The following is a 16292-nucleotide window of genomic DNA, read 5'->3' as shown; positions in this document are numbered from 1 at the left end:
CTTAACGTATTTAATGGCTGGAGATCTTTTTCTGTCAAAAAGAAAGTCACGTGTAAAAAAAAAGGGTATTTGTGCTCCTTAAAACCTGCATTGTTTACAAGTACCAGAGGTTTGGTATAGCCCCTGCATTTAGAGCAAGATTAGTCATTTGTTGTGATTATAGCACGAGTTCTAGACCCACATCAGGAAGCGCTGTTGGACCTCATGGGTTTATTACACTAATGGCATTAGAAGCCCAATCCAGACTCTGCAGTTAAGTAAGAGATTTAAATTATTTTTTTATTTTTATTGATTATTATCATAATTTTTTTGTTCTTGTGAAGCGCCTCGTGGTTTTTATCTTGAGAGGCACTTTATAAAACATCCTTCTAAGTATTTCAAAGTAATTTATTTTTTTCCTAAATGAATGAGAAAGCAAGTGGCTCTAAAGCAGGAAGTGAATTTCTCTCCTTCATCAAAGATGTAGGGCATTATGGTGAAGTGGAAGTGACTCAAACTAAACTCCACCACACGTGTTTAACTGTTAACTGGAAGTTGCAGTTTCTTTGATCACATTATATAATTAAGTAGACTAGATTTTTTTGTTCACACCTGTGCTAACACTGCCTTAACCGCTACTGAATTAGCTTATATCCACTACATTAGACTGAATGGATGTTTTTAATCAGTGGTGCTTGGAGCATCGTCCCACATCACAGCTCAACAGAAGCTGGTATGTTAACTAACCAGCCAGTTATGTAAAGAATTCAGTGAGAAAACCTGGCGGTGTCTAGACAAACACTAATAAAACCATCACTGAGCCAATAACATCCCACTTCTGCCATTCACTAATGTCCAGCAGGAAAATGTGAGGGAAGGATTTGAAGTTTAGTGTAAAGTTTAAAAATTGGCAAAATAGTTATTATTAAAAGCACATTTTGCCACTTATTTACTTGAGGTATTTTCATCAGCTTTGCTACAAAGACGGGGCTTTTTCTAAAATGTGTGATTTTTAAATCTGAGAAGCTTTTTTGTTGCAACATGTACCCAAAGAATTTCTTATGTTTTGTTCTGATCATATCAGCCTTTTAGGAATGTCCCAGGGTCCTTAAACGTCACACAGTTGTAATAGACATGCAGTGTTATGATGACGCGTTTTACTACACGATGTGCAGAAACAGCTGACTCCTGTCATCTCAACACTGAATGTGCAAACGTTGTTATTACAGGACTGTTTACTCCACTGCAATGTCTTCCAGTGTTGCCCTGGTGTTTGGACAGATTCAAATTTTAAATGAGAAAATAATTGAGGACATTTTGTGTATTTAAATATCAGGTCCTCATTCATGGAGCAGACGGCCCAAACGTTTGTAGTTGTAGACCATCGCTTGTACTTATCCGTCCATATTGTGGCTGTAAATTAGAATCCACACTTTACATTATTATGTTGGTGAAACCCAGCAGTTTGTGGATGGGCTGAATGTGTTTTTTGTTTATTTTTGCACTTAGTTTGGAGAATCTACAGAAGAACTAGTGATAGAGGCCAAATAAACACATGTAACATTAAATGCAGAAGTCATATTTTTCACTTGTTAGATGAAAGTTTCAAGCTCACACATGATGTGATCTAGATGTTTTATTCTACGACTGCGTGGGTGTTTGTCAGACACCGTGTGTGTAGATTTTACGTTTACTGTAGTCTCTCTGTAGTTCACATCTTTAGGACTTTAAAAGTTCCACTTTTTGAAGCTTCAGAGGGACTTTATTCGGTGGGTTGGAACGTTTCTACACGTGTTTTTGAGCGTAAGGAACACAGCAGTGTCTGACATTGTAAAATAGTTTGTTTTCATGATGTGCAGTAGCCAGTTCAGTAATCAGTTTGCTGTTCATCAGATGAAAACCATGGCAGCAATATTTTGTACAGTCTGTTGTCTGATTTGATCACATAGCTGCTTTTTTTATTTAATTTTTTTTTTATTTTCTTTTGCCTCTTTGGAAAATGTTACATGTTGGTCGATTGTTTATATTTCTGTTTTCACCTGTGTCGTATTTATATTTCTCCCTTGTTGTTTTGCTGAGAATATGTACATAAATCTATAAATACATATATAAAGATATACAAATATATTTTCCATTTGAATTGGAGAATATTATTTTTGTTTGGTTTTATTTTTTGCAGCTGGGCGAGAAATGATTGCGTAATGGCGATCTACATGATTTATCATTTTTTGTGTGTCTATTGAGATGCAACTGCTGTATATTTTGTGGTGTACAAACCACGGCTGTTTTTTTTTTTTGTATGATATCCCAAAAACTGAAAGGCTTGTAGGTTTTACTTTACATGCAAATTAATAGGGATTCTTCCAACTGCTGTGCTGTGTTTGTGTTTTCAGATCGCTGTGTGCCCTCAGCCAAGAGGGAGCCAGAAACATAGCATGATTTCAAAATGAATATGCATATCAGAAAAGTGTATTTATGTGCATCTGTGTACATTCATCTATTTATACATGGCACTAAATAGATGGCTGTGTGTGCGTGTGTGTTTGGATTCAGTCGGAATAAAAACAAAAAATAAAGCAGTTCTATGAATTGTTGTTGATGGAGGTTGTGTCTTTGCTGCCCGTTGCAGATTGAAAGCTTTTGGAAACTACTTTTGATGTTTTAATCTGATTAGAGTGTGAAGTTGTCTAAAATATATATTATGGGAATAAAATTAGTATTCAGTTAAAACTATGTTTTGCTCAGACAAGTGAAAAGAGAGTTGCAGTAGTCTAATGGGCCATTCCCATCTGTGCCGGGTAGCCCCAGTCGGCCCCAGCCTGGCCCGGTTGATTCCACACATCCTTGCCTTAAGCCCATGTGGGCTGATTCTACCCACCAATCAGAGGCTTGCTCTAATGGAAGGTGTGAATTTGCTGTCAGCAGTGGGTGTGTTGGCCCTGGTCGGCCTGAAGCAGACCCCTCGAGAAGAGGGCTGAGAATGAGCCTTGGTTGGCCCGGAAAAATACCAGGCCACCCAGATATGTAAACAACCTACGCTACCCGGCCCGGGCCGACCCGGTACAGATGGGAATGGACGGCCCATAAGTAGGCTTTGATCACTGGACCTCAGGGACGTGCTGGGGGTGTAGGGACTAAGAAGATCACCAATGTAAGATGGTGCTTGTCCATGTAAGGCCCTATAGACCAGAACCAGGATCTTGAAATGAACCCTGAAGTTGACTGGCAGCCAGTGAAGCTGGAGGAGAAGCGGGGTGATGTGGGTGTGTTTGGAGGACTTGGTCAGAAGCCGAGCACAGGTATTCTGAACCACCTGTAGACGGTTCAGGGAGGTTCTGCTCAGACACGTGAAAAGAGAGTTACAGTAGTCTAAGCGTGAGGAGATGAAGGTGTGGAGAACTGTCTCAAGTTCAGAGCGGGACAGAATGGGACTCAGCTTAGCAATGTTCCTGAGATGGAAGAAGGAAGAGCAAACAAGAGAACTGACATGAGAATCCAGGGTGAGAGCTGGGTCAAAGGTCACGCCAAGATTCCTGACAGAAGGTTTGGTGTGAGAAGCAAGCTGACCAAGAGAGTCTCTGACTTTGGGAACAAGCTCCCAGCCATCCAGGTTCTGATAGAGTCTAAGCATGTGTGTAACAGCTGCAGCTTAGACATCTCATGGGGCTTAAAGGAGATGTACAGTTGGATGTCATCTGCATAAAGATGGTAGGAGATTCCTTTTAAAAGAGCTCAGGATGTTCTGTGTTTGAAGGCATTCCATGTCCTGAAATCTGAAACTATCAGTAATGATAAACACATTTAAGAGTCTGAACTCTCAATCTTCTTTTAAAACTAAATTCAGTAAAATGACTGCCTATGTGCTGCACAAAGAAGTATGTATGTTTATGCATGTAGTAGTGAAAGTTAAAAATAACCTGCAAAATAGAAATAATGAGTTGAGCCTTAAGAACTCATTGTTTAGCTTTTTATGATTAAAATCTCTCCTTACATTTCGTTCTTTTTGCCTATTTGTGTCCATCCATGTTAGTCAAAGGATGTATGAATTATTACAATAAAAAATTGTTACATTCATTTCAGTTAATCACATACCATCTAGCATTCTGTAGGCCAAGTAGGTAGTTTTAATGTAACTTGTGTATTAGAAGAGCTGTTTTCTTTGTGTCAGCAAATATAGATTCAAAGTTCAAAGTTGTAATGGGTCCTCCAATAGACATGAAATTAAAACTTTCAAATTAAGAGTGGAATTCAACATTACTAAATAATCTGCTTTGATACATTTATAAAAAGCCTACTGAAAAAAAATCCAAACACACCGAGGCTGCAATTTATGTTTTGTAAGTTTGTATTTGTCTCATTTTTATTTCAATTTGAATATTGGAAATTCAAGTAGGATGTCCTTATTTGGTGTGTGTCCCCCCCCACCCCCACCCCACCACCCCACACACACACACACAGACACACACACAGTAGCGGTTTTAGGCACGGGCAGACAGGGCAGTTGCCCGGGGCGGCATTTTTTCATGACACAAAAGGGGCGCACAAGCGCGGAGTAAAAAAAAAAAAAGGAAATCTGCGCCGCACCGAGGTTTTCTATTATCTGTCATATGACAGTGTCTGGATTGGAAACAGCAAGTTGGCGCCCCCTGCAGCTGCAGGCGCTCCTGCTGACTGAGAACGTTCACGTGCACCGTGTGTCTATGAAGAACAGGAAGGGGAGGGGTGCGGCGGGGGAATTCACCTCTGCGTCTTTCCCAAATGAAATGAGCGTGCAGGGGCTGAATCAACTGTATTAACATGGCTAAAGTCAATCACATCTTAACGTTCTTCCATATTTCATTCATAATATCATAAACACAGGCCTATCATTCTTTCAGGTTTCTCTGAATTGTGTGAAATGGCCGAATAAAAAAAGGAAAAACAAAACGATTTTGTGGTCACCCCCCCATCAAGGTCAAATTGTTTAGTCCTGACTAAGGGAAACTTACTGAGTCAGGAGCCAAACAGAAGAGATGAACATAAAAAGGCTAAAACCACCAGGTGCCCCATTCAGGGGGAAAAAAAGAAAAAAGAGCAGAAAGATAAAGGTATGTAGCTCTCATGATGCATGTTTTCAATTTTTTGAACCAGTTAACTGGGATTTTAATGGTTAAATGCGGTCAACTAATTGCTAGCAGAGCTAATAGGGCTGAAATATTTAAACGAATATTCAAATGGTTTGAAAAAAGTCCTTGAATCGTTTTTTACTGATTCAAACTAGGATTTGTTAAATGCTCGCTGCAGCCTGTGGCCTGCCTGAACAACAACAAACATGTTGATCATGTTCACATAATAATAAATGAAACCACTCTACAAGCAGAAGAAAACACCCCAGTCACCACTAACTATCCTGTTTATTTATTGCTGATGGCTGCACTGATTATTTTTTACATGATTTGTTCTGTAAAAGTTGGCATTTTTGGTAGTCTACAGTTTTTTATGTCAGTTTAAATTACAATTTCAGAGGCAATTCTAAAATATTATGGATCATGAGATCTATTGGAGATCTACCCCAACTTTTGGACTGCTCTGCCAGTCACTGTGGCTCAAGCTGAGAGGAGCTTTTCAAAACTTGATCAAGTCATACCTGAGGTCACCTATGTTTCAGGGGCGGCTCACTAACCTGGCTCTGATTAGTATCAATCACTCAGTAGGGGGAGCAGATTTCATGTGATGACATTATTGATGATGTTGCATCAAGGTTAGGTTTTAATTTTAGTTTGTGTTTTCTAAGTGCAATGCTGTAGTGATTATCTTTAGTTTGTTATGTGTGAAATATTTTTGCTATTTAGATTATTTATTATCTATTATGTTCATATATTCTTAATATTTAGTTATTGTTTGTTTTTGTATATTTGATTCTATATATTTTGATACAGTATATAATGTATAGTGCTTTACATTCTGACAACTTCATAGTAATTAATGTAAATATGTGCAACTTAGAAAAATGAATGTTCAATAGTCGTTCTAATAAAACATGCCTGTTTGTAGAAAACATGCATGTGTTCATGCAGGTGGGGTGGTGTGGTGGTGGTGGTGGTGGTGGTGGTGGGGGGGGGGGCGCTCAAAGGGGGCCTCGCCCGGGGAGTAATTCGATGTAGAACCGCCACTGCACACACACACACACTTTTGATAACGATCTGTCTAAATGATAAGAACCACAGATATAATCTGTAGACGCCCCATGAACTGGAGCAACCGTAGTGGCCGGCCACCATTTTTGATGGTTTCCATTCCAGATTTCCACTGAAGAAGGGTCTTACCCAATTAAAAAATAAGTTTAAATCTAAAATCCTTGCAGGTATTCTAGAAAGGTCCCTAGTAATCCCACATGATCTGTGTTTTCAATAGTACGCCCGTTGTTGTAACCGTAGGCTGCACAAAAACGGGCATACTCACTTGCTTGTCCTTCGGAAAGTTAGGAGACCCATCCAATATGGCAGCGGTACTGTTACGCCCTCCAGCACCCAATGAGGCGTCATGTCTATGATAAGAACAAAAGGGTGTAATGGCTCTGCGGGTTCTCCACTCCTCCCGTTGATTGGGTAATTTTCCTTAAAGAATGTCTGCGATTAGTCAATTAACCCACCAGTCAATCCAAAGAGCACTCCCATTGGCCCAAACAAGAAGGTTCTGAAGTCACATGCTTTTGACTCTCCTGGAGGGCGGTGTTAGCTACCCCGGTTGACGAAGGGGTTTGTTGATATTTGAGGAAAAAGTAGTTTGAAAAGGTAGTATTGGAAAATGGGAACTCGAGACGATGAGTACGACTACTTGTTTAAAGGTAATTTCTTCTTTAAAAGTGAATGAACGACAGCGCCGTGGCCATTTTTGTAGTCAACGACAGCAGTGAAATCTAAGGAAGTACAAGATGCTAAAGTTAGCTCTGGCAGAAAGTGGCAGACGACAAGATGGTTGTTTACCACTGTGTCCGTGGGGTTAAACTGCTGGAAGTTTGATGTTCAAGGCAGTCCTTTCGCATCAAATTTGTTAAATATCTTCCCAATTTAGCAGGTTTAGTGTTGGCAATTAGCAAGCTAATGTGTGCTGTGTGTGAGCTATTTTGCTATCATAACAACTACATGTTTTTCTCTTTGAAATCCATTGTTTTAATCGCAACGTTAGCTTGTTTATTATTGACTATTTAGGAAAAGGCTAAAGAAAAAAAAAAGAAAATTATATAATATAGTTAGTTGTCGGAAGTTTGACTAATTATTATGGGTTTTGGCTTTTATCAAAATGTTATCAATAATGTTATAAATGACACGAATATATTTTCTTTTTGTAAATAAATGTTTTGTAAGAAAATACAGTTAACACCTGAGGTAAAAACCTACAACAGGTGAAGTTTTGCTATAAAATGAACAGTATCATGGTCTTGAATCAGATTTAATATCTTTTCATCGTTTTAAGTCAGAGTTGTGAAAGCACCTGATTCAATCAGGACATGAACTGATGTCATGTTTCAATAAATCACAGAACAGGTTTTATGTTTACAGGCAAAGAAAGTTAAATACCCAGGCACAATAGTTTTATAAATTAAATAAGGAGTTCGTGAAAGTAATAACATCAGTATATAAGTAGCATTTAGTTTTGTAATTGCAGGATTTCGGAGTATTTGAACATTAAATAACTGTTAGTTATTTGATGTCGAGAAAGGGGTGGGATTAAATAAGCTGATGCTTCCTCCTACTCCCTTTTGAACATGTGTAAAAAATAAATAAAAAAACGAGATGGAGAAGTTACTTATGTTGTGTGTATTACTGTGTATGTACGCATGTTCAAAATAAAGACAAAGACAAACTCATTTACCAGATACATGCGAGGCAGACTAAAAAGAAAGAAATAAACTAACCAACCTACTGAATGTTAATAAACATTATTCTGGTTTATAAAGATGTGTTGATGATGATGATGATGATGATGATGATAATGTGCAAACCTATCAGCCTCTATTGTTTTGGCTTGTTGGGGTATTGCTCTTCACATTTTGGTGTACTTTGGTTATAGTTGTACTTATTGGCGACTCGGGAGTGGGGAAGAGTAACCTGCTGTCTCGTTTCACAAGAAATGAGTTTAACCTGGAGAGCAAGAGCACCATAGGGGTGGAGTTCGCCACCCGCAGCATCCAGGTGGACGGAAAGACAATAAAAGCACAGATTTGGGACACAGCTGGACAAGAGCGCTACAGAGCAATCACCTCAGCGTGAGTTAAATGTTGCCTCCAGTGTTTATTTACAGCTGATCTTTTGTGGAAATTATTCATGAGCAATGTGATCACTGGCTGAAAAGGCCAGCTGAGAAGCTGCTGACTGAGCAGCTCCAGTTCTCAAATGTCCTAGAAAGTTAGAATCACCCTTTAGGTCGAAGTATGTTAAGTAGAAAACAAAATATGTCATATTTTAAAGCCATGATGTAATGCATTGCTCTTTAGGTATTATCGGGGTGCAGTCGGGGCCCTCCTAGTTTATGACATCGCCAAGCACCTGACGTATGAGAACGTGGAGCGCTGGCTGAAGGAGCTGAGGGACCACGCTGACAACAACATCGTCATCATGCTGGTGGGAAACAAGAGCGACCTCCGCCACCTCAGGGCCGTTCCCACCGACGAGGCTCGAGCCTTCGCAGGTAAATCAAAAGTCCATTTATCTGAGTAATTCAACTTAGACTGAGAGATCATTTATTGGCTCAGGAACCTTCTGCAGCAGCTAATTCTGGATTCATTCGCTGATTAGAGTGTGACTCTTTGAGTCTAGAATATTGAACCTTTTCACAATATAACATAACACTTGGTTTAGAGGTAGATTCACCTGTTCAGAAGCTCATAAGGCTCTGCAGAAGCCTGTAAATCACCTGCTGATTAAATTCAGGTGTGTTAAGGCAGGGAAACAACTAAAACATGCAGGATGCCTGCCCTCCAGAACCAGGATAGACAACCCCTGTATCTAATATTTTGGGTTTCACCTGTAAGTAGCAGTAGCTTAGACTGGGGAGGACTTTTGTGATTATTTTCCATCAGAGTGGACAAACTGAGCCAGGGAATCCAACGGAGTTCAGCAGTATTTTTGTTCTACACACCTTAAGTGCCCTGCAGACGATCTGAGTTTTGAACGATTATAAAAACAAAACAAGCCGAATATTTGCTCCTACCACTTGCGCTGCCCTGAGTTGCAAATGAAGCGCTCCTCCGGTGTTGCCAACTTGGCGACTTTGACGCTATTTCCAACAGCTTTTCAGACCCCCTTCTTGACTTTTTAAATCTTAAAAGTACCTAGCGAACACCTCAGAAACATCTCTGGTAACCCTTAGCTACTTTCTGGATAACTATCGTCGACGTTTCCTGCAGGTTAGCTAAAAACTCCGCCTGCGCTCCGGACCGTTCTTCAGGACATTAGGAAAGGGAATGATGTAGTGATGTGTCAGTCGCTAAAGAAACAGCTCTCGGAGCCGGCTCCCTGTTGGACTGACCAGAGTGAGTGACACACACACCGTACCTTCAGGTTCCTGAGCCGCTAAAACAGCTAAATGTGCACGTGCGGCGCACTAAACACACGTGCATCTTGCCCCTGATTGCTGTGAAACCGGGTTGGGGGTTGGGGGGTGCAGCTGTGGTTGGGACATTTATTACATTAACTGATGGACTTGTGAATACATAGTTTATAAATAAGATAGAAATAACTTCCTCACGCTGATAAATAATAACTAATCTCTCTGAGGACACGGTGCTAGTGCACTCTCCTACAGCACCTTGACACGACTCAATAAATTATGCAACATTTTGTGAACATCAATTTATTTGCATTTATTTGTTATAAATGCCACTGTATAATTCTTGCTGTCAGTATTTGCCAGATAATGGTATTTGGGTCTGTACTGGTTAGACTTAAATGAGTTAAACCAAGGTCTATAGCCCTTGGGTCATAAACGATGAGCTAAAAGCATATAAGTCTTTTTATACTGGGAATCAGGAGTTATTTTAGTGATCATCTTACTTTTTATTTATTTTTGTCCTGATTGCGCCCCGAGCAATTTTATGACAGAATAAAAACAAATAAAATCAACATTAATTGATAAATCGTCTTAAATAATCGAGATCTCAATTTCAGTCCCAATAATCGTGATTATTATTTTTGCCATAATCGAGCAGCCCTACCCTGGAGCAATGTTCTGAACCCCATGTCCTGCATCTCTGCTGTGGTGTGTTTTACTTCCTCTAGCGTGTGCGTGTGTTCTTTTTCTATTTAGTTGTGTTTATTTATTTTTTTTACAACAAATCTGAACAATGCCCTTCTTTGTACTGAACAAAAACAGAACTATTACATCAAGCTATTAGTTCAGTTTCAGGAATGCATGAAAAATATATTGACGCTCTTATTGATCTCTCTTCAACAGAAAAAAACACTCTGTCTTTTATCGAGACCTCGGCTTTGGACTCCACCAATGTAGAAGAAGCGTTCAAGAACATCCTGACGGGTAGGAAAAGTGATGCATCCAATGCTGTGAGCCGGCTAAATAAAATGCTTTCAAACCCTCACTTGTTTTTGTTTTTTCTTTCAGAAATCTATCGGATTGTATCTCAGAGGCAAATATCAGACAGATCTGCATCTAATGATTCACCAGGGGACAACGTGGTGGACATAAGCGTCCCCCCAACGATGGACGGGCAGAGAGGGAACAAGCTCCCCTGCTGCCAAAGCCTGTGACCCTCTCAGTCTTTTCCTGTCTTGACCTCTGCTTTATCTCGTCTGTCACGCTTCTCTTAGTTTCCAATTTCTCCAGAAATGTCAGACATCAGATTCTTAAATTTCGCATTCCTTTTTTCTGTGTTTCCTCTCGTTCTACTCTGATTTGTAAAGAAGCTGTCTAAAATATGTTTGTGCTTCTGGGTAGCAGGGTGGGAGAGGATGAGGCTTTATGCAGGTTGAAGCTGTCGTTAACTACGGTCCCTTTTTAATTCACTCAACGATGATCCTGTTGACCCGCTCCTGGTGAGGGATCAGCAGGCCTGCTCACCGATGTTCCAAGCTGCTTCTGCTTCCCTCCTTTTCCCATCATAGCTGGTGTGATTTTCAGTGAAAATGTTGAATTTCACGTCTGGTTGGTCTGATTTAAGTCTGTCTAGCTAAAGAAGAGGAGCTGATTAGTTTTGGAGTAATGGTGTGTGGCCTGAAGTTTCTGGTTTCTGCTTTAGGCCCTTCTTAGCATGAAATTAGCATGAGCCAGAAACCAGACTGGCTGTGACTGGCTGATTTTATCAGGGCTAATGTGAAACAAATGCTGTTTTATTTTACTTTTTTGTGTGTGTGTGTGTTCGTTGTAGTTCGCAAAGAAACCAAAGGAAAACGGTTGCAATCAAACTAAAAGTTTGTTCCAGCCTGCTAATGTCCAGGTTTTTGCAAAGAAAAATGAAATGCTACATATTACAGAAGGTATTGTTAATTGCTGAGTCTGTCTGATTATCAGTGAGATCAGAAGATCAGCCTCTTGTTTTCAGGTCCTATTTTGAATAGACTCAAAATGAAAAGGTAATTGCACTAATGTCCAACTATTTCAATGAAACGATCTCCCCCTAAGCACGAATGGCTCCGAGTGTTCCCGGAGAAGCATTTTTCTGCTTGTTGCAACATGAAAGCTGTTTTCAGTAGGGAAATATGGCACCATGCGTGGTGTCCTTGTCTTGGGTTGTTGCCGTCTATCTGTAACTAGATGAGTATGAGTAATGTTCAAGGATGTATAAAAACAAAATTCAGAATGTTTCTCATTTGATCTTTGCTGACTAGAAATTTTAGCTATTAGTTGCTTTAGAGAAAGTAACTAAAAAGTAAGAAAGGCGCATTTTATTTGAATGGTTTTCTCTTAATGCACCTGGTTTAAAAGCTTTGATGTATGATTTATTCAGTACTTTATACAATAGTTTACATTTCTTCAAAATATTTGCATGTGAAGTGAACAAACAAACACACCATGCTACTTTTGCATCCGTTGGATAATGTTGAAATAAAGAATGATGTGTGGAAACCACTTGACTCATTAGCAAGAAGTTATTTTAGGATGCACGCTCCTTGTGTTCAATTCTAGCTGGTTTAATAAATAACGAGGGTAATTCTTTTGTGGTGTTTGTTTGGAAATTTCTACAATAATTAGAAATCTGACCTAGAAATGAGGCCAGAAAATGGGTCACGTTTATATCTAGAAAAAGATCAACCCTACCGTAGATCAAAAACACTTTGTATGCCTCTGAGTTCAGCCCAATATTTATGTCTTTGTTTTTCCAACAGTAGAAGAAGAGGAAGATACATCACTGTGTTTATTATAAGCTGTGTCAAAAGGGTAATGCATCATCATCTGCTGTCTTGTTAAAAAGTGGAGACAAAATACAGTTTTGTGGGTGCTGCCATGCTTTTGCTGCAGTTGTTTGTTTTTTAAAGCAGCACAAATAGCTTACATAAACTTATTTGGTAAAATATCTGAATGTACACCAGAACTAACTGAACCGAGCGTCTGGGGAAATGGGAGTTTCATCATTTTGTTTATGGGACATGCAGGGGCTGGCCACCAGGGTGCGCTCGTCGCGTTTCAGCTCTTGTTTCATTGATTTTAGTCAAATCTGTAGCCATTAGCATCCAGGTGTTGTGATTTGTAAACACGTCGTAACCAAATCCAGATAACAGTAAATATTTGTCCTTGATGTAATGCTATTTACTGAGACGTTTACATTGAACAGATGAGCTCCTGTTAGCCCTCTGGTGGTATGAAGCCCCACCCGGTGACACGCTGCCGTCAGCTGTGATGGTTGTGATTGTGTTGTACCATCATCGTGTTGTACTCACACAAGGCTGAGCCACACGGCTGAGGTGGAAGAAGGGGACGGTGAGTCTTCTGGGTGTGTTATTTAAATCCATGGAAAAGCGGAAGCCTGTCCCCGGTTATCAGCTGACACCGAGCTGCTAGCTACAGCATAGCTGCACTTAGCTCAGGAACACCTGTTTTTTTGTTTCTTTGCTGCTTCTAATTTTTACTAAAATACGGAATGAGAAGGCAAAACGAGGCTTTTAAGGTGGTAATGTCCGCTACCTTGGGACGACACTAAAACAAGGTAAGTTAGCTTTTACTTCTGTATACTTACTTCAACGGTCTGTTAGCAACACTTTGCTGACCACTAGCAACACATAGTCACTCTAAAGTAAAATGCTAATGTTGTTTGTGGACAAATTGCAAGTAAAATGTCTTAAATTTTAACCCATCAAAGAGACACGCTGCTATGTTTTGCCTCTGAAGCTTATCTTAACGCTGCTATGGTCCAGACAGTAGTCTGCGCCTAACGCCTGGCCGCAGCTGGAACATTAGCAGCACCATAAAAAGATAAATAATGTGTGACTAAATGTCGGGATGCTTCTCCATTCGGCTGACTGTGAAAATTTGGTTATTAAATGTCCTTCTTTGAAAAAAAAAATCCGTTTTAATCCCCGTATTTACAGACAGCGTGTTTTTAAAAGACACAAAACAATAAGTGATTACCTTTGTTTATCTGGGTCAAGGATTGTGCTTCTTAACCGTGCACCCCCATGCCGCCAGTGTTGATGAATAACACCGACGTTTTTATTTTAATTGTAAAACTGACCCGTTTTTATTTAATTTCGACCCTAATGTTACAGCTGAACCGGTTAAATAATAAATATTTTTATAGTCTCCTAATTTTACTACTGATTTACAGTGACTTTCTAAAATAGTTCATTTTTAATGTTTGCAATTATTCAGAAAGACCAGGTAACTTAGAAATGGTTACTTTTTCATATTTTGTTCATAAACAGCCACGTGAAGGTGTGTGTAATAACGACCTACTGAGCTGGACCTCACATTGGCAATAAAACAGCATCAAGCCGCGATTAAAGGCCACAATGTGTAGCCCACAGAGATTTTAAAGATAAATAGTTATGCTTCAACTCATCGAACGATTAATGTTTTTCATGTGATTTGTTTGTTGTGGATAAAAAAAAATGCTTGCTTCTATTGGATATTTTCCTTTGTAATGTCACGAAATAACACAAATTTCCTAACTTGTGGGATAAAGCGTGCCACAGAACACGAGTCAGTCATTCTGCCTCCTATCTGGACGGAAGGGTTATCTGAGGCGAGGCAGCTGGTTATCAGTCAGCTGCACATGTCTCATATGCCATCACTGACATCACTCTGGCTTTTCTACCGAATTAGCAGCTGCTCTGGACAAACTGGCCCACCTCCAAATGGACGGCCTTCTTGTAAACGATCTAATATGATTCTCAATAATCTCATTCAGGTGGAGATGGCAGGAAATGACGCAAATAGATTGTAAATCTGAAGCAGCGTTGTGAGCAAAGTGACCGAAGGATCACTGTTTTATTTCATTCATCGTGTTTCTACATCAACTATTTGAGTCTTCAACCCAACTGACAACAATAGAGCTGTGTGAAAAGGATATGCTCTCTGTTTCTTTAACGAGAAGAGGTCACCCTGTTTATCGATTGTTATTTGCATGAATCTGATTTTGTACGCTGACGGATTTTGTTTCTAAATGAATGATCAGCGTGTTTATCTGCAGAGTCGTTCCGCTCTGGAGAAGAACAGGAGTTTCCTCCCGCTGCTCCTTCCAGGTGTCCATCACCTCCAGCCCATCGGCTCCGTCTGCACTGCTGGTGTCTGGACTCGGTAACCATGACAACAGGCGGGTGTTGCCACCTGCCTGGTTCTCTGTGCGACTGTGCCAGCAGCACGGGTCTGTGGAAGATTGTGGAGGAAGCTGGTGGTGATGGATGCCAGGCGCTCTACGTCACACAGGTCACAGCCTTAGATGGACGTCTGCTGTCATCTGTGCTCAAACCCATGAGCGTACAAAGGTGTGTACCCCAGACCCAAATACAGATTTTAATCTTCTTTGACATTCCTACTGAGATAAATTTGACGATGTGTATTGTTTTGCGTCAGCGACGGTCCCATTTGTCGCATCTGCCACGAGGGAGGTAGCAGCGAGGAGCTGTTGTCCCCGTGCGACTGCACGGGCACGCTGGGCACGGTGCACAAGAGCTGCCTGGAGAAGTGGCTGTCGTCCTCCAACACCAGCTACTGCGAGCTTTGTCACACGGAGTTCCGCATCGAGAGACGGCCGCGGCCTCTCACAGAGGTACACCACGCTCAATTTCCAGGGAACTTTTGGGTCATTTTCTCTGATTTTAGTGAATGGAGAATGTATTTTTCCCCTCCTTCTAAAACTTCCTGCATTCATTTTTCTGTAATCTTTTTCCTTCGCTGTGATTTTTCCACAGTGGCTGCAGGACCCCGGCCCTCGTAACGAGAAGAGGACACTGTTCTGCGACATGGTGTGCTTCCTCTTCATCACACCTCTAGCGGCGATCTCCGGCTGGCTGTGTCTGAGAGGCGCTCAGGACCACCTGCACCTGGGGAGCTGGCTGCAGGCTGTGGGCCTCATAGCCCTCACCATTGCCCTCTTCACCATCTACGTCCTCTGGACTCTGGTAACATCCAGTTGACACGGAGCTATGTTGGTATGCCCGTCCGTAAATCCTGACGTGAAACATCCCGTTTTCCTGTTTGCAGGTTTCCTTCCGCTACCACTGTCAGCTCTATTCTGAATGGAGGAGAACAAATCAGAAAGTTCGTCTTCTCATTCCTGAAGTGAAGGAATCAAACTCCTCCCAGCATTCCTTGCTCTCTAGCAAACTGAAGAATTCGGCCAATGAGAGCATAGTATGAGAAGCTTTTCCTTTTTTAATTCCTCTTTTATATTTTTCCCTTTTGCTCTCACACACATGTCCTCCAGGGGGACTAAGTGGGACGTGGAGTGGACGGAGACATGTGAGACTTGTTTTTTGTATCATAGTGGAAGTGGTGATATATTTGACTCGGCGTCGTAGATTAGGAGGTTGGTCAAACGAACCAGCTAGGAGGGCTGTGTAACGGTACAGAGACGATAACGTAGACATGCGTTGACCCACATGGACCTTCCCCTTCTCCTCGTCCATCTGAGGAGCTCTTACACACAGCAGCACGATCCCATCAATCTAATGATTTCACGTTCCAGATCTTAATAATCTGAAATTAAAACTTCATCCCAAATTTTTTTCCCCTCATCTTTAAAAATCTCCTCAGAAAACGAGTGGCTGTGAGTTCAGAGAGCGATGGTGCAATAAAACACTGGATGTGGAGGTCAGAATGCACAGTTAGGAATGCAAGCAGTACTGTTAATATTTTAGTTTTTAAATAACGGCTGGATTAGC

At 40.8% G+C, this 16292-nt stretch overlaps 2 protein-coding genes across 2 annotated transcripts; both read left to right on the top strand.

The window, feature by feature from the left end:
* The first annotated feature begins 6646 nt into the window (after positions 1 to 6646).
* LOC107393351 (ras-related protein Rab-11B) lies at positions 6647 to 11012 on the top strand. Its single transcript, XM_015971642.3, has 5 exons — positions 6647 to 6805; positions 8032 to 8227; positions 8456 to 8649; positions 10414 to 10494; positions 10579 to 11012. The coding sequence occupies exons 1-5, from the start codon at positions 6766 to 6768 to the stop codon at positions 10722 to 10724; spliced, it is 657 nt and encodes a 218-aa protein (XP_015827128.1). The 5' UTR covers positions 6647 to 6765; the 3' UTR covers positions 10725 to 11012.
* Positions 11013 to 12900: 1888 nt separating this feature from the next.
* Positions 12901 to 16131, top strand: marchf2 (membrane-associated ring finger (C3HC4) 2). The gene is made up of 5 exons (XM_015971640.3): positions 12901 to 13117; positions 14600 to 14894; positions 14983 to 15178; positions 15321 to 15530; positions 15613 to 16131. The coding sequence occupies exons 2-5, from the start codon at positions 14713 to 14715 to the stop codon at positions 15766 to 15768; spliced, it is 744 nt and encodes a 247-aa protein (XP_015827126.1). The 5' UTR covers positions 12901 to 13117; positions 14600 to 14712; the 3' UTR covers positions 15769 to 16131.
* Positions 16132 to 16292: the final 161 nt, after the last annotated feature.

This window comes from Nothobranchius furzeri, chromosome 8 (genome assembly GCF_043380555.1).
Source record: "Nothobranchius furzeri strain GRZ-AD chromosome 8, NfurGRZ-RIMD1, whole genome shotgun sequence".
Classification (NCBI taxonomy): Eukaryota; Metazoa; Chordata; class Actinopteri; order Cyprinodontiformes; family Nothobranchiidae; genus Nothobranchius; species Nothobranchius furzeri.
This window is presented reverse-complemented; position numbering and strand designations above follow the sequence as displayed.